At 31.2% G+C, this 25,309-nt stretch overlaps 2 protein-coding genes across 13 annotated transcripts in view; one reads left to right on the top strand and one right to left on the bottom strand.

Moving 5' to 3' along the window:
* LOC139513040 (microtubule-associated protein 2-like) overlaps nucleotides 1-14,054 on the bottom strand; it is a 117,373-nt gene extending 103,319 nt beyond the window's left edge. For 9 of the 12 annotated variants that reach the window (XM_071301132.1, XM_071301128.1, XM_071301134.1 and 6 more), the window contains exons 1-3: nucleotides 13,854-14,054; nucleotides 2,113-2,145; nucleotides 751-856 (exon numbers count right to left, since the gene is read on the bottom strand). The gene's annotated coding sequence lies outside the window, so the exon portion shown is untranslated. Of the gene's footprint in view, nucleotides 1-497; nucleotides 671-750; nucleotides 857-2,112; nucleotides 2,146-8,164; nucleotides 8,268-13,853 lie in introns of those variants that run through there. The other 3 variants (XM_071301130.1, XM_071301138.1, XM_071301129.1) reach the window with 2 other exon arrangements.
* Nucleotides 14,055-16,887: 2,833 nt separating this feature from the next.
* LOC139513042 (tRNA-uridine aminocarboxypropyltransferase 1-like) overlaps nucleotides 16,888-25,309 on the top strand; it is a 30,276-nt gene continuing 21,854 nt past the window's right edge. The window contains exon 1 of the mRNA XM_071301145.1: nucleotides 16,888-17,028. Within this exon, the coding sequence (XP_071157246.1) occupies nucleotides 17,017-17,028 (12 nt within the window). The 5' untranslated portion in view covers nucleotides 16,888-17,016. The remainder of the gene's footprint in view (nucleotides 17,029-25,309) is intronic.

The raw sequence follows: 25,309 nt of genomic DNA, 5'->3' as shown, positions 1-25,309 counted from the left end.
TGACAAAAACATCGTAAAAATGGAATCATCAAGTTGGGATTTCCAATATTTATGCAGACACATATTATTTGAATATTCCTGGCTTACTCCTCTCTTAATCCTTGGTGAATATCTATTTAACATCTTCATTTATATATTAAATGTTGTGTAGGAATAGTGTTCTGTCAAACTTGAAAAAAAAACCCATATATATACAAAATCAGATTTAAGAAAAAACTTTTAAAAAATATGACACATTCATTATAATTTACTATACAAAATCCTTCAGGACAAAAATAAGCCATCTACAAGAAATTTTTCAGAACTGAATCAAACTTTCAAATTTCTTCTACATTATACCACCCCTTTTTTAAGTCATTTGTTACACCCCAATCTCACTCGTTCAACAGAATTAATTCTTTGGCAATTTTGTTCACTTAATTTTTCTGTTGAATGTATACCAATTATAGTTTTTTTACACCTGTAAATTTTGACTACATAAGGTTTAACATTCTTACCTTTTGCAGACGGTCACAAGACTCAAGCAGACGTCAGATGACAAACTGATCAAGATAATTCCTGTTAGTCAACTTATATGTAGCTGATGTTGTGCTATTGATTTTTTCCGGATCTTCCATTCAACTGTGATTCTCCAAGGAATCAATGTTGATGCTTTATCTTGAAAATTAATCTATGAAAATGCAAAACAAAATTACATGGAAAACATATTAATTACAATGCAAGTTTTTAAACCTTGGTTTGTTTAATTACCTTGTACTTGTAAGTTCTGGACTGGCCCAACAATAGCTTCTGCCATGCTATGGTTCCAGAAATATTTCCAAAATAATCAACAGCTCAATTGTATGGCTACAATAATCTGGAAGTCAAATAATCACTATCTAGAAATATATAGAACAATGCTGGAATTATAATGCATCTGAACATATATGGTCACTAACTTCAGTAATACTGTGATGAAAAAGCAAAAACACACAAACTGACATAAAAAATAACTGGAGCACCAATTCCACAGAATGTAAATAAGCAGTGTGATGACTCATAATAATGTGTGTCAAGGTCACAAAATATAGATTTAAATGAAGAGATGCCACTGATGACAGCTTGGTGACAAATTGAAAAGTACCATTATTTAATTTTTATACTATGTCTAAGAAAATCTTTTTTTTCACTTAGTGATAAGTTATATGCATAAAATCAAATTTTAAACTTTATTTCCTAACATTAATATAAATGCTTTTCATTTTTTTTTAAAGTACTTTACTTATTCAAAATTGACAATATAATTACTGACTTCATCTTTAACACTTGACTTCATACCTAAAAGTTATGCATAGTGTTACAGGCCTCAAGGGAGACAACTCCAAATTAAATTTACAGGTAGATTTACAATTTTTGTTGGCAGTTGCATTTTCACCAGTCAAATAAGTTATCAATTTCATCCATTAAAAGGATGATTATATTCAAAGTTTATGTCTAAAAATTTAATTCAATATTTGCTCAAAAGCCATACAAGAATTTTTTTAGGCATAGTCAAAAATATCTATATACGAGATAACACAAATCTAAGCTCAAAAGTCTAAGTTTAATTTTCCCTTTGGAGTAATCAAAACTTCACATCATTTTAATGATGTCTTTAGGTTTGTTTCATGCTGAAGTTACTTTATGGTGACTGCTTAAATCAGTGAATTGTATAATTTCTGCTAGGTTTAAAAATAATGAAATATTATGCTGCAGAATATGTTAAAGTCTATATAAGAATAGATAGATATAGATGTACTTCAGATAATATAGGATGAAACAGGACATGTGATTGATGTACACCCAATAAATGTCTCAGGAATCACTTGGAAAACAAGTTATCAATGCAACATATTATTTGGGGATCATTGTTTGCGATGTTTTTAAATATAATTATATAAGTTGATACAACATAATATTGTTGGTAAATGTATTTCACTTTAAGTTGATACAAAATATTGGTTGTGGATGTTTTTACACTCTTACATATTAAATCTATTCCTGATTAAGTGTTGCTAAATGATCTAACTGTAATAAAACTGTTGAATTTAAATAGAAATGTTAAATGTTTATTGATGATAAACTTTTACTTACTGTTATCTTCGCTTATAATTCCAACTTTTTAGCCTATAATATAAAAAAATATTTATTAATAAGACAAGACTATTATAAAACATGTACCATGCAATGTACAAAAACAACTCCATAGTACCATTATATTATGTAGTATTCGCTTGGAAGCACTTTTCTCTAATTTCTGTGCTATTTTCACATTTCCTGACCAGTGTGAGAAAAATATTTCTCCTCACAAGTGAAAAATCTGTTCTCGGCAAATGATTGGTTGAAATTTAATTGTGATGTTAAATTTTCTTGTTTTCTTCTGAATTTTCTTATTGTGACGTCATAAAAAAACCCAACCATGCCTGATTACATCACATCAAAAGTACACAACTTTTTTTTATATATAATAAACAGATTATTGTCAAGGGTAGTAGGATATATAATTATGATTTACTCAAATAAATTCTAACACAATGTATGAAATTTCAGCAGCATGTCTAAACTTTGTTTCAAATTAATGGGACTCCATTTGATGAAATAAAAGGAAGGATAAAAATCATTAGAGAAACAGATTCCACCACTGTAACTCGTGACATTTCTCCACTCTCAACAGTTAAATTTTAATTATTTAAAAAGCTTGGCAAGCCTCGCGCGTTAAATATTAAAATTTAACTGTCTCGAGTGGAGAAATATCGTAATACACTTGTTGCAGTTGTGGAATCTATATTTCCATAATTGGTTAGGATCATCAAGATATTTCAGGTAATACTTTTTTAAAAACCTAAGTTGATATCTCTTGGATTTCGGTGTAATTTTGCATGCAACTAGATGTAAACAAATAAAATTAAATATGTGGAGGAACTTTTAATATTTTCTTCCAGGGATTTAGCAAAAGTAATATTAATGAAAGTAAAATAATTCAGGAATAAAAATAAAATAAAATTCATGAAATTAGGTGAAAAAAAAAGAATTTTGAGTGTATCAATATTCACAAATATTGGAAATGGTTCTGAGGAACCCTGTGTCTCTACTGCAATGCTGCTGTAAAAGTGTATTTTTGATATCCAGGATTTGCTTCCAAGACAAAGTGATGAAGGTTTGACAAAAATAAAGTTTCACAAAATGATTAATTTGAAACAAAGTTTAGACATGCTGCTGAAATTTCATACATTGTGTTAGAATTTATTTGAGTAAATCATAATGATATATCCTACTACCCTTGACAATAATCTGTTTATTATATATAAAAAAAAAGTTGTTTGCAAGAGGAAAAACAACACAGGAAAGTATCCAAAGTAAAAGAACAAAGATATGCTTGTTGGAAGGACATTAGAATCAAATTTTCCAATGTAATACACGGTTAAGTATTGGAAACTTCCAAATTTTCAATTTGTTTGGCACACTGGAATTAGTAGCAAATCATGGAACATACTTTTCAAATTTTGCAAGTTACAATACTAACTATGAAGCTGTACAAGATTCTTGGCTGAATTCTTTAATAAATTGATAAATAACTAAGCAGAATAGATATAAATCTTTTATCTTATAAAAAAAAGAACATAAGAACTTCATCAAAATCCAATGATATTTGCCAAATTTTAAAAATAACATGGCTCTTCAAGAGACAAAATTAGTGTCTTAGGTTAATACAAACAGATAAGTTTATGTTGTTTTCTGCTTTGATCACTTTGTACAGTAGATATTTAATTTGTTAAATATTACTGAGTAATCTAAAAGAAGAATTAACATGTCTTTAACCCTGCCACATGTTTATGTACACTACAAGTGTTTATTCTGTGGTTTTATGGAATCCTACTATTTTTTTGTCAATTGAGGAACTTATTATAGGTCTTTTGATTTTTCTGCAGACATATTTCTTTTACAACCTGCTTAAATTTGAGTAAACTGAAGCTTTCAACATCACTGTCGATCACTGAAGACTGTGAGTTTTTTCTAATTTCATTTTGGTTATGTTATGTTTTTGGTTTGCTTTCTCATTAGTGAACACAAATCTCCTTTTAATGGTATCAAGACATTACAGAATATAATTGGTTAATTTTAATAAAACATAAACCCAACAACAAACAAGAGTGCACACACGGGAATATCTCACCTTCTTTACTTATCATTGGTATTATGTAACATAATGTTGATAGTTCTAAATATAAAGCTTTACTACAACTATCACATAAACTTAACCCTTTCCTCCATTGATTTTTTTTTTTGAATACTTGATTCATATAAGGATTTTTCAATAAAATGCTAAAAATATGCTTTAAAGTATTCATCAAATAAATTGAAGTCGGATATTCCTACGATATTCCTTTTCATATTGGATACAAATTTGATTAAGTCTACAGCAGACACTTTGTAGTCAAAGCGTTTCAACTGAGGTACTACACAGGCGTCAAAAGGCGTCATTATGGAGTAAAGAGGGTGGCGTCAAAAGGCGTCATTATGGAGTAAAGAGGGTGGCGTCAAAAGGCGTCATTATGGAGTAAAGAGGGTGGCGTCAAAAGGCGTCACTATGGAGGAAAGGGTTAACATAATCCAGGATAATGAGGTCAAGGTCATATAAACCAAACACGAAAAACATGTACACCTTACAATCATTCAGTTCACTCGATATAGTTGACCTATTGCTTATAGTTTTAAGTAAATCTTAACCTAGAAAACTAAACATTGTCCAATCAACCAGGAAAATGAGGTCATGGTCAGATGAACCATGTCAGGCAGACATGTAGAGCTTACAATCCTTCCATAAAACAAATATAAATGACCTCATAATTACTTGTAGTTTAAAAAACCTGACCAAAACACAAACACTTAATACAGAGCAATGAACCCTGAAAAAGAGGTCAAGGTGAAATAAAACCTGTGAGACTGACATGTACATCATAAAATATTTCCATTCACCAAATATAGTTGACCTATTGCATATAGTATAAGAAAAACCGCAACTGAAAAAATTACTTTGACCACTGAATTATGAAAATGAGCAAAAGGTCAGATGACACCTGCCAGCTAGACATGTACACCTAACAATCATTCCATATACCAAATATAGATGACCTATTGCATATAGTACAAGAAAAACAGACCAAAAAAACCAAACTGAACTATAACCACTGAACCATGAAAACGAGGCAAGGTGAGATGAAACTGCCATTTGGGCATGTACACCTTACAGTCCTTCCATACACCAAACATACTTGACTTATTGTTTATAGTATCTGAGATATGGACTTATTCCCAAAAACTTTACCTTTTCACTGATCCAAACTAGAGGCTCTCAAGAGCCTGTATCGTTCACCTGATTCTACTTGGGTTTTTGAAATCATGTAAAAAAAAAGATAAAATTTTGCTACAAATTAACAACTCTTGCCAAGCACCTGATTAGGATATGTTTGTTTTCATTCAATTCAGTGGTTCTCTAGAAGAAGATTAATGGTCCTATGTTAAACCAAGTCACCCCACTGGCAGCCATCTTGGATGATGGATCGGCTACAAATTAACAACATGGCCAGCATCTCAGAAGGAACATTCATGCTATGTTTGATTTCATTCTATTCAGTGGTTCTCTAAAAGAAGACATTTGTATGTATTTCCCTTTGGGTACTGTGTTAAACTAAGTCCCCTGTTGGCGGCCATCTTGGATGATGAATTGGCAACAAAGTAACAGCACTTGGTCAGCACCTCATAAGAAACATTCTTGCTATGTTTAATTTCATTCCATTCAGTGGTTGTCTAGAAGAAGTTCAAAATGTAAAAAGTTTATGCCAACGACCACGACAAGTGATATAAAAAGCTCACTTGGCCCTTCGTGCCAGGTGAGCTAAAAATGAGGTTGAGGTCAAGTGAAAACTGTGTGACGGGCATGAGGACCTTGCAAGGTATGTACATACCAACTGTAGTTATCCTATAAATCATAATAAGAGAGAAATTAACATTACAAAAAATCTTTTTTTTATGTAGTCACTGAACCATGAAAATGAGGTCAAGGACAATGGACATATGACAGACCGAAATTCCTAACATAAGGCATCTATATAATAAATATGAAGCATCCAGGTCTTTAACCTAGTAAAGTATGAAGATTTTAAGAAGTAAGCTAACGCTGCTGCCACCGACTAGCCGCTGGATGTCTATCCCTATGTCGAGCATTTCTGTGACAAAAGTTGCAAGCTCAACAAAAATCATATAACAAGCACATAATGAGAAAAGCTAACAATGTAACATTTTTGGTGTTTGACAATAGTGAGATTACTTAGAACTGAATTATGATTTGAGAATAAAAAGGTGTTATGTTAATACATTTTTTGGGGTATAAAATTATATATCAAATACCCTGGGCATCTGATGTCAATTATTTCAAAATCTTGATAACTAGGAATCAATAAACTTGTTTATTCTGTTGGTCATTAGTATAACACAAGGAGATGTAATATGATTGCCAATGACAATAATTCTCAACAAGAGACAACATCACATACATATAAGCAACTAAAGGTAATTGTATGGCCTTCAACCAAGAGCAAAACCCATACAACATAGCAAGCTTTAAGAGGCCCAGACATAACAAAATGTGATTTCACTGGGACCACAGAGACTACAACTCTGGTGATTCCTGTAAAAATGTGCTAGTCCTGCATCTGCGGAAATTATTTTGCAATTAATCATTTCCATACATATACTTATAAATAAGATACGGTCAATTTACATATTACCTATATGGTTCCATTTCAAACATTGTTATATATCATTAGAAGGACAGTACTTAAACACCAGTTTTCCAGATCACTGTCCTGTTACTAATAGTAATTTCTAAATTTTAGAATGAATTGTTGGTTTTATAATACACATTGTTGCCTATTTAAATATGGCTGATTTTTTCAAAGCTTAGCAATATATGTCTATCAGCATTCCTAGTTCCATGAGTTCAAGAAATAGAATATCAGTCAAAAATTTACTTTTTCAGGGGATAATCAGCCAAAACACACATGAGTAATGCTGTTATGAAACTTGTTTTTTTTCCCTAATTAATCTTTGATATAAATAATTAAATACCAAAAAACCTCTGCATACAGCATACCTGTCAACTCACCCGTTTTTTGCGGGTGACACCCGTTATTTTCACCTCTCACCCGGGAGTTTTTCTTTACCCGGCGGGTCCCGGGAATTTCTAACATTACCCGTTTCACCCGGATTTCTGACCGGAATTGTTTCCGGTATTTAGAAGTAATACGACCTTCGGTTTTATCGGTCTTTTTCAATGTAACCAAAAGTCAAAATGTAGGACTGTTTACCTGAGCTACGTAACGAATGATGAAGAGACAACACAGCTACAAGATGAGTTCAGTGACTATCAGTTGACCCAATTAGATGAACTTCCACTTTGCACTTCCCCTGAAACTGACATTGGTACATTTTGGGGAGAAATGTCCAAGTTGCATGACATTTTTCTTAACAAGCCAAGATTTTTTGTTTTGTCAAAACTTGCTAAAACATTACTGGTTTTGCCAAACAGCAATGCAGACAATGAGAGGGCATTTTCTTTAGTAAAGAAAATAGCTACAGAGTTTAGAGCTGATCTTAATAAGGATACACTGTGTGCTCTTCTTTCTTGTAAAATGAATACACATTTGCATTGCTATGAACTGAAACCAAGTGCAGTTCTTTTAAAGAATGCCAAGTCTGCTACTATGGAATATAACAATAGTCTGAAATAAACTTGTATACATGTTCTAACTGTTTCATATACATATTGACTATATAAATTATATGTAAACATATTTTTGTTCTTCAATTGAGCCCGCAAAATGTCGTACGCGTTATGACCTGAGATTTTTTTTCTCAATGCAGGTCATGACCTGACTTTTCATTTTCAGAGGTTGACAGGTATGGCATACAGTAAAATATAATCCAAAAGTTTCTATTGAAATCAGCTTCCTAAAATAGTTCAAACACTTTTGTACCTAGAAACACTCGGATACCAACACATGCATTTTCTTAAAGTTGCAAAAATTAAATGATCTCACAGTTAAACTCCTCATTTTGTTCTCTAATTGATAAAATAATTTCTTACCTATATATTATTTCACATTGATCACACAAAAGTTGACATAAATATCTGGACATACAATATTGAACACCACTTCATGCAGCAATCATTTTTGGCATAACTTTGTGATATGCTTTCAAACTAAAACAAATTATGCACCATCCTCATCAGATATAATTATCCTTTAGGGAATATAACATAATTATCAACTTGGGGCTCTCAAAGGGAAATTATGTCTAAAAACAATCATAAAAATAAAATTGGAGCACTTAGAGGTTACTTTTATTTCATTACTGTTTTTACATATAAATTGTGATGAAAACCAGGCGTGAGTTATATATTTTTTTTTTATAAATTTCAAAATTGCTCCAAACAAGAATTTCCTTAAAAATGTATCTACATTAACAATTCATTAATTATTTATTCCAATAAAAAAATGATCAACTGCTTTAGTAAACAAGTGAAACTGCGAGCTACTGCTCACTGATGATACCCCCACCGCAAGTGGATAATATTAATAGTGTAAAAATATGCAAGTGTGTTTGGTAAACAGGAAGTTGTCTAGTGATGAATCTGAAAACGCATCACACGGTATAGATGACTTAGATAAACCCTGAAACCAAATTTCAGAAATCCTTGAAAAATGCGACGAAAAATATTCATGGGACGGACGGACTGACTGACGGAAGGACAGACAGAGGTAAAACAGTATACCCCCCTTTTTTAAAGCGGGGGTATAATAAATGAGGAATGTATGGAATACAGACAATGTCCCCGTTTTATAAAGGGACATAACTCAAGAACAATAAAAGTGAAATTTAACCCAAATTTGTACCAGATTTGAGTTTTTTGGTAATAAGCATTGTGTATAAGTTTCATAATATTTTTTTGAGGAAACTAAAGTAAGACAAGAGGCTCACAACGACAGCAAACCGGATTTATTAACATTTATTTGTGTCCTGGCAATATCACAAGAACCATTACTGATGAATGGTGAAAGTGAAAATCGTCAATATCAAATTTGACCTCCATTTTGTCATCAGTATCAACATATTAAAATTTGAAAAGCTTAGATTGAATGGTTCATGAGTAAATGCAATAAAGTGAATGGAAACGCCATTTTACGATCTTTTAAGAACCATAACTCCTGAACGGTAAAAGTCAAAATCGTCATTATTGAACTTGACCTCTATTTTGTCATCAGTAACAACATATAAAAATTTCAAAAGCTTTGGTTGAATGGTTCATGAGAAAATGCACCGACACGACTGGAAACACCATTTTTCAATCTTTCAAGAACCATAACTCCTGAAAGGTAAAAGTCAAAATCGTCATTATTGAACTTGACCTCCATTTTGTCATCAGTAACAACATATCAAAATTTGGGAAGCTTTGGTAGAACAGTTCATGTGTAAATACACGGACACGACTCATTTTTCAATCTTTCAAGAACCATAACTCCTGAACGGTAAAAGTCAAAATCGTCATTATTTAACTTGACCTCCATTTTGTCATCAGTAACAACATATTAAAATTTGGGAAGCTTTGGTAGAACAGTTCATGAAAAAATGCAACAGACACGACTGGAAACACCATTTTTCAATCTTTCAAGAACCATAACTCCAGAACGGTAAAAGTCAAAATCATCATTATTTAACTTGAGCTCCATTTTTTCATCAGTAACAACATACTAAAATTTGGGAAGCTTTGGTAGAACAGTTCATGTGTAAATACACGGACACGACTGGAAACTCCATTTTTCAATCTTTCAAGAACCATAACTCCTGAACGGTAAAAGTCAAAATCTTCATTATTGAACTTGACCTCCATTTTGTCATCAGTAACAACATATTAAAATTTGGGAAGCTTTGGTAGAACAGTACATGCGTAAATGCACGGACACGACAGGAAAAAACATTTTTCAATCTTTCAAGAACCATCACTCCTGAACGGTAAAAGTCAAAATCGCCATTATTGAACTTGACCTTCATTTAGTTGTCAGTAACAACATATTAAAATTTTAAAAGCTTTGGTTAAACGGTTCATGAGTTAATGCACGGACAACATTTGATTGCTGCCCGCCGCCCGCCCGCCCGCCGTACATCCCCAAATCAATAACCGACATTTTTGTCACAAAAATCCGGTTAAAAATGGAACCAAAAACATCAGCATTTTTTTAAATTTCCATTGTAAATGTGCAAAAATCTAGAACAGTAAATTTGTCGCCACCAACATTCTACTTTGGCATTAGACATAGAAAGATAATATTATAGGTAACATATGTATTAAGTTTCCAGTTGATTTGACTTCAAACTTCATCAAAAACTTCCTTGAATCTTTTTTTTAACCAAAAACTTTAACCTAAAGTGGGACAGACTGACGAACTAATGGGGGGACAAAAAAAAACAACAGACAAACGGACACACAGACTGAAAAACATAATGCCTCTAAGAAAGCAACACAATATAAGAAAGAAGATGTGGTTTGATTGTCAATGAGACAACTCTCCACAAAAGACCAAAATGACAACGAAATTAACAACTCTAGGTCACCTTACAGCCTTCAACCATGAGCAAAGCCCATACCGCATAGTCAGCATAGTCAGCTATAAAAGGCTCCAAAATGACAATGTAAAACAATTCAAACGAGAAAACTAAAGGCTTTATTTATATATATAAAAAAAATTAAACGAAAAACAAATATGTAACACATAAACAAAAGACAACCACTGAATTACAGGCTCCTTAAACTTGGGACAGGCACATGCATACATAATGTGGCTGGGTTAAACATGTTAGCCTTATCCAAACCCTCCCCTTACCTGGGGCAGTGGTATAACAGTACAGCTAGTTCAAAGTCACTAACAACTAATGAAAAAATCATGCATCTAAGACTAAATTATCAATCCGTACACAATCAACATCCAATGGATTTAGTGTTAAGACATCATAAACAGTCAGAGAAAAACATGACCTTGTGTAACCAAAAAATACTGTCTGAATAATTTTTCTTTAACCCTAGCAAGGTTTTGTTAAAAAAACTCAACTTTCTATTAAAGTCTGTATCTCGAAAAAGGCTATCAGTGTCACCTATGAGGAAACTAATAGTTTATTACAATCTTAACATATCTCTGAGAACTGCATCAAAACAATCATACAAAGGGAAATAACTCTGGAATTTATTTTGAAGACATTGTGGATTTTTATAATATTTGCAAAATAACATGAACAATTCAGTCATGAAAAAAAAATCTGTGTCTAAAGATCACATGTTAAATAGTTTTATGCATTTTTTCTTGTGCAATCTTGTTATAAGTGTTATCATTATTGATTGAAAGCGTCTGAAGTAATTATTAATCATCATTATGAAAAAATAATAAATACAAGATTGATAGTCATGATAGTGAACTGTTTATTTTAATTATTAAGAGGAAAACCATATGGTACTTAAAATCAAACAGCCTTTAAAAAACTAATGAACATTGCGTGTACATATTTAAAGACACCACATACAATCTACATTATGCATCTTGAGCAATGCAGGTATTTTTAATCTTTTTTTTAATTCATAATTCTGTGAACAGATGCCAAGAATCTAGGTAGACTCAGAAGGTTGTAATGTTCTGTTAGATTTATAACAAATCTACAGATACATATGTCTTACAATTGGCAGATATTTTTTTTAAATCATTCCAAGCTTATTTTAACCTGTAACACACCTAAATGATTATCATATACTAGATATATATATATATATATTACTATGGCCTATTAGTGATAATAAACTCAATCCTAAACAATTGTCTGTCTACACTAAGTTCAACATATTAAGCAGCTTTTCCTGACCTTTTACAATGACCGCAGTTGTTTGTCCTTAATGTTGCTGTATATCATATTTTTCTTCATGTTCATTATTTTGTACATAAATCAGGCTAATGGTTTCTTGTTCCAATTGTTTTCCATTGGTCCTTTTGGGGCAATTTGGGTTTTACTCTTTGAGGAAGGCCATATGATGACCTATATATATACCTGTTGTGTATTTCTGTGTAATTTGGTCTCTTGTGGAGAGTTGCTTCATTGGCAATCATGCCACATTCTACTATTTTTATAAAGTGATGAATCTGACAGGAAATACACTTGGTACAAGGGCAACAATTGTATTAAAAGTATGGACTGTTTGTCATCCAAGTATCTGAAGTATGATTAAGATACAAAAGGACTGTTTACCATACAGGTGACTCTGTGAAGCACTTCTATGGCTGGTCTATTATGTGCTACCTGTGTGTTAAACCTAGCTGTAACTATGGTATTATATTTTAAACAATGGTATTATATAAAATGACATAGTTTATTTGCTCAGAAATTACTAAAAGAGTATGTGTTTCCTATCAAAATTAAATGAGAAAACAATTTAATTGATTGGAATCAAAAGTCAAGAATGAAACATGGAATTATATCCTTTAAATTGTGCACATATATATTATGCCTAAAAGTTAAAAGTTATTTAATTCTTTTCAACCATAAAACAGAATAAATTATCATATGATATTAATTTTGAAATGCTTAAACATATTAACTTAATAAAAATTTGAACATATCAAAACCATACCTTAATTTTTATAACTTTGAAGACTTGTCCTTGCTAATCAAAATACCGTACTTAAAAGAGTGTAAAACAGTTAACAAAAGAATGGGAAAACAATGCATTGTTTTAGTGATTTAATACAAAAGAAATTAATGGCCGATGGTTCACTTTTAAATCTCAACGTTACTTTCTTGGTGTTTTCTTCTATTTTAAAATGAAACTAGATGTCACAGTCATTGAACAAAGTCATCATAATGAATAAAAAAAATAATGAAGAATGGGCAAGTATATATTTCAACTTGTTATAACAATTCTAAACTGCAGAAAATTAAATCTTTAAAAAAAATTTTTTTTATTATCATACAATTTGAATTACTGTAGACCTAAAATTTATTTTTGGGAAAGAAATGCCATATTTCACATTTGTTTTTTTTCTCAAAATCCTATCTTTACTTGAAGCTAAAAATTAAAATTATCATCATTAAACTTCATACAAAAGATTTTCAAACCTGAGATTGACCCAGCCAAACAGGAAAATCAAAATCAAATACAAACGAGAATGCATGCTCTTTTATTTTCATTTTTCGAATTTGGAGCCAAGTACATTTTGTATTCTCTATTCTTGCAGGACTAGCTATTTTTTCACACTTTTCAATAATTAAAACCTCAATTTTCAAACTGATTTCTAGTTAAGGCCTTAAGCTTCTATTCAAAACCTTCTGGTATGTATTTCATCATCAAAGTTTAAGTCTCTTATTGTAAAATCATCATAGTATGCTGCTCAAAAGTGTGCAAGTTTACAAGAAGGACATTCCATTAAAACTGCAAACATATTTATGGCTTTCATTATTGTTCAAAGAAACAATATGCTATTTCATGTACTGAACAGAAATATCAACTTACATTTAGTAAAATATTCAAAAAGTATCATCAGGAAGGGTAGTAATTTTTACACCACTGTGGAGTTGCACATGCTATATTTCACTAATACATCATTTTCACTTTAAATAATTCATTCAAAATATTCAAACTAACAGTAAAAATTTTAAAGTATGTCAAAATAATGATAAAGTTCATTGTTATGGCAATCATACATAACATTTTCACCTGTTAGTTAAAGTTAACTTACCTGTGAAAATTGGAGGGAATGATACAAAAATCCACCAAAACTGTCGAGATAAACCATCCAATCAAGTGCAGTACTATATTTAACTGAAATCAAATAAAAACAATGATAACAAATATTTTGTAGATTTTCAGTGATTATCTGCTTTTTTATCAGGTGTAATAATTTAGTGATGCTACTAATGTTTACAGAAAGGACCATCTCAAAATGTATAATGCTTAACAATGTTTCTAAGATAGTTCAGATGCTGTTATGTAACAAGTGGTTATAGCTATTGCCAATATTACCATGATTACTGCTTCAGCTGAAGGCCTAACAACTAAGTAGTACTTGAGATGGAATTTACTATCCAAGTGTTTTGATACTGTTTTAGGCTGAGAATTCTCTTAATACTGCCAAAATAATAAATAAGCTAAACTTTATAAACAAATGTTCATTTACATAACTATTTCCACATTAAAAACTTATCATTACAAAAAATGTCTAAATCTTTTTTTTTTTACTTTTCATATCTAAATGAATAAAACAAGATTCTTCATTTTTAAAAATATTTTTGGATCATTGCCTATGATAAGACTTAGACAGTGTTGATTATAACTTATGTTGAGAATTTTTTTGGAATATAATCAGAAGTTGTACTGTATAATGTGCTACCTTTTAGATTGATGTCCATGTTTCAGTTACTTGTTGTTTAATTTCCATCATTTGAGAAAACCAAGATATTTGGAACCCCAACATCGTAGATTTAAAGTTTGCTTCTAGATTTTTTTAAGGAATCCTATACCTTTTTCAGCAAATTTATAAAACTTTTTATGAATAAAGTAAGTTAATGTCTAATCATGGCAAACTTCTATTTATTGATAATATTGAGTTACTTTTGATAGATATATTTATGTTAGAATGAATTAATTTGCAGTGTATAATATTTTGTAGGCAGTTCCATACAGTTTAAAGATTATAAAACAATATTTGCTGTAATTTGAGAGGAATGTATATGGTTCCCATTTTATTTAATCCTAAAGATTTTAGTACATTTGTACATCTGTTATATACAAGCTTAGATACCAACATCTGTTTTTTTCATTTTTTGTTTGTTTCTGTTTGCATGGTCCTGTTTCATTTATTAAATTCAGTATCTCCTCTTTTCATAACAAGTTCTTCAGCAATATTACCTTTAGCTACTTCTCATCTGACAGGTATTTTTTTATACACATCACTTTTTGTCATTTCATTCTATTTTTCATTCACTCAATTTTCTAATTTCTATATATTATCATGGCTTAAAAATCAAAATAGATCTATACCGATTATACATTCTAAATATATAGTATATCAATGATAGTTTCCGAAACTAAACAAAACTTTTTCAGGAATGCCAAGAATGATCAATCATACATATATATACATTACTTAATTCTACACACAAGCACTGATTACAACCTTTAAACATATATATATCTTTTTCTATCTATTTTCATCAAATGTTACCTGTTAAGGTGCTTTTCATATACTTAAATGATTAACATATAATTCTATGTTAATCATTTAAGTATTTTTTTATCATTATCTTTGCCATTTTCATAACTTATTCATACAAGAGTGCACACACTGAAATGTCTCGCCTTCTTTACTAATCATTGATATTATGTTGAAAGTCCTAAGTATAAAGCTTTATTACAACTGTCACATAAACTTAACATTAACCAAGATAGCTAAACAAAGACCAATGAACCATGAAAATGAGGTCAAGGTCAGATGAACCATGCCAGACAGACATGTACAGCTAACAAAGCTTCCATACAACAAATATAGTTGACCTATTACTTATAGTTTAAGAAAAATAGACCAAAACACAAAAACTTAACACTGTGCAATGAACCGTGCAATTGAGGTCATGGTCAAATAAACCTGCGGGACTGACATATAGATCATAATATATTTCCATACACCAAATATAGCTGACCTTTGGCATATAATATTAGATAACAAGACCAAAACTTAAAAACTTAACTTTGACCACTGAACCATGAAAATGAGGTCAAGGTCACATGACATCTGCCCACTAGACATGCACACCTTACAATCATTCCATACAACAAATATAGTAGACCTATTGCATAAAGTATGAGAAAAACAGACCAAAACACAAAAACTTAACTATAACCACTGAACCATGAAAATGAGGTCAAGGTCAGATGACACCTGCCAGTTGGACATGTACACCTTCCAGTCCTTCCATACACCAAATATACTAGCCCTATTGCTTATAGTATCTGAGATATGGACTTGACCACCAAAACTTAACCTTGTTCACTGATCCATGAAATGAGGTCGAGGTCAAGTGAAAACTGTCTGACGGGCATGAGGACCTTGCAAGGTACGCACATACCAAATATAGTTATCCTATTACTTATAATAAGAGAGAATTCAACATTACAAAAATTCTGAACTTTTTTTTCAAGTGGTCACTGAACCATGAAAATGAGGTCAAGGACATTGGACATGTGACTGACGGAAACTTCGTAACATGAGGCATCTATATACAAAGTATGAAGCATCCAGGTCTTTCACCTTCTAAAATATAAACCTTTTAAGAAGTTAGCTAACGCCGCCGCCGTAGCCGCCGCCGGATCACTATCCCTATGTCGAGCTTTCTGCAACAAAAGTTGCAGGCTCGACAAAAACTGGCAATTTCTGATGAACAAGGTCAACTTTCTTTTAATGAGCTTTTGACTTTTACTGTAATGCTAGCTTTTTGTTACAGGAATTATGAAATCATATTTTTGAAAAATGCCATTCAATTTTATTTTTTTAGGTAATAATAAATTATAAGTTTCATTACCCCAGCATGTTATTGTGTTTTGAGATAACCCCTTGAAAATAGTAGCTATCATCTTCCCAGTGGTAGTAAATGACCCATATACATCTATTGACTACCTTGTTGAAACAGACACCTGTTTTTTATGAATGGAATGAAAACTTAACATCACTCAACCATTTAATATCTTAATTTACAAAACTATAAAGATTTTAAAAATTAAGTAACGGAAATGTGGATTGATCGTACTGAGATATGGCAAAATATTCCTGGAAATAGTACAAGAATTGATGAATAATAGAAGCAGGAATTCGTTCTGGAGAGCTGCCACTTTGTTTACTGTAGAAAATGATTAACAATGTAAGCATGTTATCAGGGTAGATTATCAGTAAATTATCAATGGTCACTACTCTGATCTAGGTGGACTGTAAACAAGAAAGGAAAATAAATAAAGAACTTATAATTAGAAACTTAACCATGTGGGATTTGATAATAAGAGGTTGATACCTATAAAAAGAAATTAAAAAGGGGTAGACACAAGTTGAACCATTTGAAACAATTATAAATGCAGAATAGGAGCTAGCAAAAAAAACATTGGGGCAGTTGGTTGGAATGTAATAAATAGGATTGTAAACCCCTTTAGTCATTAAATTATTGTAAAATATAGTTACAAGGGTTTCAGATTTTTTTATTTTTTTTTAGTTACATGCTTCAAATTACCACATTAATATCTCTACTTGTTTTATTACCAGTAGTTTATAACCTTACAGTAAATAGTAAATGCTGTCTTAATTTTCTCATTTTTGTTATATATATTTACTCTTTTATAGGTTATCCAATATAATTAAAACAATATGAGTATATCAAAAATAAAATATTCATTTCATAATTTATTGAAAAAAACAACTATCTATTTAAATATATTTCTAGCAAGTTTCAAATTTCCGTTTTGATTAAAATTAATAAAATTTGAAAAGAATATTCTACCTAAAACTATAATCTACCTTTGTATAAAAGCTGTAGATATTGCCAAAGTCCAGGTATAAATGTAACATTAGGTGACCTTTCTGACGGGTCAGACATCATGTTTGGCCTCAGGTATAAATATTTACCTGATCAAGCATCATACTGTTACAGTATTGTGTAATGAGGAAAGTGTCGTCATAAACCTGCTGAAAAATATATAAACTTTACTATTTAGACAGAAACATGAAAAGAAGATTTACAGTAAACTTAAATGAGACAGACAACCAACAACACTGAGTTGATAAAAAGAGTTTTAAGACACAAGGTTTGAATACCAAGGATAATCAAATGGTGAACAAATTGTCAACCTCCTATGGTAGATGGGGTGGGAACATAAATGACATCGATCTTGGTTCCTACAATAGCAGAAAACAATTTAAATACATGTATCATTCATAAAATATGCATTTTTTAAGAGGTTTAAATGACCCTCATTGTCAATTTCTAGATTTCAAAGCTTGATATACATGTAAACTACATTTTTGGAAATCACAAAATACAAAATAAATTCGTATTTCCTTTATTTCATGTTCCTCATCTTTCCTCTTCTGCCTTTTCTGTTTTGTTTTTTTACTATCAGTATCTACTCATCATTATTATTCATTATTTAGGGAACAACCACTTAATTCTAAGGAGGGGTATGATTGTATTCCCCAAAAATAATCTGATCATTAATTTGATAAAAAAAAACATTGTGGTCAAGCAGTTGACAAAAAAATATTCTAAGCATTGCAGATTTACTCTGTACCTTATAGAGTTATATTTAGAAGAAGAAAAAAAATGATTCATGTTGACGAAAAAATAGTTAAAAAACTCAGACTTAATACCACCCCCACCCCACCCCCCTAAACCCCCACCCCCACCCCTTGAAGTTAAATGGTTGCTCCCTTTTCTTAATTACTAGGTCTAGGTGTTTTATGAGGTATTAATTTACCTCAATATATAGAACTAAATCATTAAATGAAACCTATATTCTTGAAGACCCTAGGTCTATGTCAGACAAAGACAATGTATATTTTATTCCATCAAAATAGGGATAAGAAAAAAAATTCAGAAAAATTTAAACCCATAGAATGATAGAACCCGTTTTGAATTTAAAGAATTGATCCTTTTGAGACTCATGCAGACCTTTAAAATTTAGCGAGAATTAACTATGGTTTTTAATATTCGAGATGAGTTTGTAGAAAGTTGGTAAATGTGGTGCGAGTTGGTGATAAGGGCGGTGATTTAGCAGTGGGACCAGTGCACTGTGGAGGATCCAGAAATTCTCATAAAAATATAGGGGGGGGGGGGGCACCGACTGCCTAATTCTGGCTAAGAATGCGGACAACCAAGTCAATCTTCAGCAGTTTTATAGTGTTTCCCTATATCAGTTTATAGTCAACTAAAGTTTTCCAATAGTTTTTTTTTGGGGGGGGAGGGAAGGACTGGATGATTTATTTTACTTTTGATTGAGTCAAGCCTGTCAATTGATATTTTATTGTGTGTTTTTCTAAGTTGTCATGTTACGCTATTGTTTCAGAAAAAGGGAGGTTTGGTACCATTAAATAAAGGCAACAGTAAGTATACCGCTGTTTAAAACACATGAATCCATGGACAAAAAACAAAATCGGGGTAAAATTAAACATTATTTATCATTAAAAAGTGTAATCCCGCTGCAATTGTTTGTACTTGTCCTAAGTCAGGAATCTGATGTTTGTTTATGTAATTTATACGTCCTTCTCGTTTCTCGTTTTTTTTTATATAGATAAGACCGTTTGTTTTCCAGTTTGAATGGTTTTACACTAGTAATTTTGGGGGGCTTAATAGCTTGTTGTTCGGTGAACCAAGGCTCCAGAGTGGCGGATCCAGAACTTTTTTTAAATTTTACTAAGGGGGGCCCGCTGACTAACCTAATCAAAGTACTGAAGTACTGAACATCAGAGGACCTCAAGTTGTGTTTAATTATTGATAAATGACAGGTGTTTATATTATACCTACCAGACAGATATGTTCACCATACAATATAGTACAAATATTAAATATAATATGCTATCATATCTGAGATACTGACTTGAACTAGGAAACTTAACTTTGTGAATTATCAATGATTACTTGGTCAAATGAGAACTGTTAGATTGGCATTATGACCATATAGTTGCACACATACAAAAATCGTTAGCGTATAACTTATAACATGTATAATAGAGAATCAACATAGCAAACAATTCTTCAAGTAGCTATATAGTCACTCACTGAACTATGAAAAAGAGGTTTAAGACAATCATATCAAAACAGATAAATTGTAATATTGTGGCTAATTAAAAAATATAGTGGGGAAAAATATATTGTTTTGGCGAAAGAGGTGGCGAAAAAAATAATTGACCCAGGGGAAACTTTGGGGCTAAAGATACCAGATGAACAGCAAACTCATAAATGGAAAATAAACTTACAATTCCATGACTAAAACTGAAAAAGACATGCATACAAATAAAAGTACATTAGAAACAACATAGAAAACTAAAGACTGAGCAACACGAACCCCACCAAAACAGGTGATCTCAGTGCTCCGGATGGGTAAGCAGATCCTGCTCTACAAATGGCATTAATTAACAATGTTTGTACATGTAGTATCCAGGTCTTTTTTCTGAAACATTTAGCTTTTGGATCAATTGCTAATTAAATGGATGTTAACACAGCAAGATTACTATCCCTTATTCTAGATTTTTGTTGCAGTCAACACAAACTCTTTAAATGTTCATAAATAGCTTCACTGAGTTACATTTGTATCTTGGTTTTATTGTAACACAGTCAATCATTTATCCATTATATTTTTTTTTTAAATTAGCAGCTATACATGTACATTGTAAGTTCTGTTTTCTAATTAGGTCTTTCCACCTTTCCCTGGAAAGACCTATTGATTTTGTTCTGATTATTATTTTTTTTTCTTCCGCCTAATTTTTTTTCTTGCGTAATTTTGTTGTTTCAAAAGATGTCGCTTAGATATTTGGAATATGATATCGTATAGTTTATACGCTTTAAAACTGACAACCGCGCAGTAAGAGTTATCTCCCCAAACACTGTTTTTCTTGTGGCCACTACTCCTTCGCAAACGTAAAAGATTACGACAAATTTATTTTACCAAATTGCTCGTTACATCTTCAGGATTCGGAGTTTAGTTTTAACCGAAACTATCCTGATACTCCATATGAGAGTTATTCCCCCTTATGTATTTGATATAAGTGATTTGCATTTCTAACTGGTAAACCATAAGTGATAGAGACCTAGGGTCTTTTAATTTGAGATCCTTGGTCCAAAAAAAATGAAAACTAGGTCAAGGTCAAGGGTCAAGGTCATATTCTATATTTTTTATTTTGGCTTATTTTTACTTATTTTCAAAACCTTATAACATATCTACATCTTATTTTCACTAAATTGTTAGTTGCAACATGCCGTTACTTATAAATTTTTGTTGAAAGGGTGCGTAAACAATAAATAGGAGTTTTTGCCCATCTTATATTTAGAATTATGCGTAAAGTCATATAACTCATTAACCATACATAATAAAGACCTAGGGTCTTTTGATTTGAGATCCTTGGTTTATGACCTTGAAATTGAGGTCAAGGTCATAGGTAATTTGCACGTTCTAGATTTTGACCTTTGCTTTAAATTCATATTTATATATTATAAAGCCATAGGAACTGACATTTTAGATTGATTTTTAATATTTTGATAATAAAATAGATCTTCACTTGTGGAAAGACCTTCAATTGTTCTTTGAACAATTGGTTTTTAATTATTAAATGGTTCATTGTAAATATTACAATGTATTATATGTAGATAGCCATTTGCTAATGATGGTATTTTTGTTAATTGAATATCACAACATTTGGATAGTTTTTCAACTGTTAGGTTTTTTTTACTTTGTTCTGGATTTAATACTTTGGATACCACTGGTTTAGCAATGAGAACATTTTGCACTATACATATAGAACACAACTACCATATGAATGTGTCGGTCCTTTGTAAGAAACCTGTAAAACAGGCCTTGTAATTTTTTGGTGTATATCTTGATTTCCCGATTGTACATTGATGTGGCCATTAGTTTTCTTGTATATATTGTTTAACATTTGACATTTCATGGCTATTTCTAACTGATTTATGTATAGTTTTTTTCTGATTGTAAAAATGTTGTATGGTTATAAGCTTTATTTCTTTTTCATCATTTTGTCTAGAGCTGGTGTCTGATTTATACCAATCATACCTCCCTTTTCTTTTTTTATGAATAATGACAACAGTTTGGTTTTAATTTTCATTTATGTATGTACATGTAACAATATAAAACAGTATATATACATGTATAATCTCATTCCATCATTAATATTGGTCATTGTCGGTATATATTTATCTTTAAGTTTAACAATGTACTGTGAAAGAGCTATCTTTTAACAGATACTTAGTATATAATGGTTATTGTGAAACCACTGATTCAAAGGACAAGTTTCACTTATTGCCCAAAATAGCCTAAACTATATAAAACTCCAAAAAGTTCTCAATTTGGTTCGTAATTTGGGTCTATTTCAAAAGTCTTATCACTCAATAAATCAGTTCTTTTCATAAAAGTACATTTTATGTTCCAAATTTGTCAAAATGTGATGATTTTGGGCAATTTTCAGACCTGAAAGCTTTAAGCCTTTAGGAATAAAGATTTGGCCGCTACCTACATGTACCATCCAAAATGTTTTGTAACCAAAAGAATCCAAATCTGATATATATAATTCATCAATATAAAAACGTTTTAGATCTTGGATGGCAGCCAAGTTTAATTATGCCAAAAACAATTAAAGTTTTACCATAGTTATCTGTGGTATAATTTTCACAATTATTCAATGGTTTTGTTGTGTCTGATTTTCGAATAGAAAAATAAAGATGGCAAGACCTGAACGATGCCGCCTAATTTTATTAAGTAACATATGAACAACAGAGTCAGTGTGGGGCCACTAAGCTAAACTGCCCGCTTTGCACCAGCCAATATAAATGAATGCCTAGGGTGGGAATTGAACCCACATACACCAACTCTGTTGTCCCTATATTTTTTTTAAAAATAAACAAAAAATTGTCAAGAACAAATTTAAAAATATAGCGCTCATAGGTTTGTCTCAATAAAGATTTGCTTAGTTTGCTCATGCAGTATCCCAATATTGCTCTCAATAGTATAAATAGGCTCATGTGTGCTCAAATAACCATTTAGATTAGTCTCAATATTGATATATATCTAACTCAATTGAGTAGATCTAGCTCAAATTTTACTCAACATATAACTGATCATATTTGCTCAATTTAAGATCTCATGGGTGCTCATAGATAAAGTTAACTGATTGTATTTCTCATAGATATAACTAATCATATTTGCTCAATTCAAGTTTTCATATGCACATATGCATGTATGTGTGAACAAATGTCTAATATAAGTTACTAAAATTTGACATGGATATGGTTACACATTTGAATTAAATAATGATGTAGAGAATGATAAGCACAAGTATGTCATCAAATTATCATATAATTTTGGCGATACATGTCATATATGGTCAAAATAATACAATACTACAAGCTAAGGAAGACTTAAAAAACAGGACAGTTAATCTATATTTATATCTCCAAAACTGTAAGGTTTCTCCCAATATATCTATAGTAATTCAGTAAATGTGATTAACCCAAATTCTGACATTTCAGTGTAAAGTAAGACTCTTGATTTTACGAGCAAGAGTCTTTATACACTCAAAAAGAGTCCAACTCTATAGGAAGAAGAAAAAGTCTTCTCTGAATATTATATAAACAATAAATTCAACCAATAATTATATATTAGAATAACTTACATAGACATAGTCAGAGTCATTACAAATTCCGCGTATTTTCCAGTCAAGGGGACATATTGAATGCAACAAACTAAGTCGGGGAGCGAAAATCCGAAACAGTATTCTGTATTCTGTAGGTGTCGCTGTTGACACTGGATTGTCTCCCTTGTAATTATTTAAATCTCGCGTGTATTTATATTTCACTCTGGTAAACAACTCACTTGTACTTTAAAATACATACTATTAGGTGGCAACTGTGCTTAACATATTTTTCCAAAAAATAAAAAATATATCTACATTTATTAATTAACATGAAAATTTAAAGGAAAAGAAAGAAAAAAAAAAAAAAAAAATTAAAAAAAAAAATCTAACATTACATTAATCAAACCGGCGCGACTCGCAAATAAAGTCACCCAACAATCGCATTAGTGTTTCATTAGAGACGGAGACATTGTATCAGTAACAGTATCTTAAAAAACAGAAAATAGTTCCGTGTGTGTGTCCAAGTGATCAATCTACTTGTTATTTACGAAGAAAAGAAATTTAACTCAAAAAATTGTTGAGATCTTTATAAAAACAAATTGTTGTTATAAAATATACACAAATAGTAACCTTATCTTTAAAGGCCTTGAAGGTTCTTGTTACTCCTACCCAATCTGCTGGTATTTTCAAAATGGCTGCGGGGGACGTGACCTGATAATTTATTTTAAAATTTAATATGACAGATTAAATTTTCCTGGTTTTGCTACGTTAATATTATAGACAAATATATGCTACAAACGGTTTAAAAAGGTTACTCCAAATCAAATAATTGAAATATAATTACCTTTCTGTGTATAAATGTGTGAATTGATTTCCTCTCGATTTTCTACACACTCGCTCTTGTCCTCTTGCGCATTCGTGGTATTCATCCGCAACAACAATTTTTTGATATTGAAGATCGTTTGATTAAAATACAAATATTTCTAACGACAAAACATTTTCATATTATAAATTTTGCATTAAGAAAAATTAAAAAAACTGAGTATCCATTGAAAACATGAATTTAAAAGAAGTGATACGGAATTTTATTCTGCACTATATAGGTCCGCGGGTCTATAATGTCGGTTATTATTCCAAAACTAATTATATATGCATCTCTTTGATCTCTGCGCGAATTGAAAAGTAGGCGATGGCAATACACCCGAGGCCCCTCAGGGGCCTCTGATGTAAAAAGGGGGGGGGGGCATCCAGTCATGCTTCAATGATTCCCTATATAATCAACCAAATTTTTCCAACGAAAGGGGGGCTGGGCCCCCCAGTGCCCCCCCCCCCCACTCCCTCCGGATCCGCCTATGGTACATTGACCTATAATGGTTTACTTTAAATTTTTAATTGTTATTTGGATGGAGAGTTGTCTCATTGCACTCACTGTCACACCACATCATCTTTCTTCTTCTTCTTCTTCTTCTGGAAGTCCACCCTATCTGCAGGGTCACCGCATTTAAAAATTTTGTTTATTTTTAAAATTGCGTTGTTTAAAATTTTATCTACTGGTTAAAATTTAAAATAATATTAACAGTTAGAATAGGATAAAACTAAAAATTAGTTAAAACATGAACTTGTATGTACACTATACATTTAAAATTATAAAATGGATAAAAGTAATCTTATCAGTTGTTTATATTCTCTTAGCAACGGAAAGTGAAAGGAACTACCAATCTGTACTAGTAATTGGTTAAATTTATGGACTAGTATGGTTTCTTAATAAATTTAAATATATGTAGTTAAAAGATAAA

Source organism: Mytilus edulis, chromosome 2 (assembly GCF_963676685.1).
Source record: "Mytilus edulis chromosome 2, xbMytEdul2.2, whole genome shotgun sequence".
Taxonomy (NCBI): domain Eukaryota; kingdom Metazoa; phylum Mollusca; class Bivalvia; order Mytilida; family Mytilidae; genus Mytilus; species Mytilus edulis.
The sequence above is the reverse complement of the archived record's forward strand: the minus strand, read 5'-3'. Positions and strand labels throughout refer to the sequence as shown.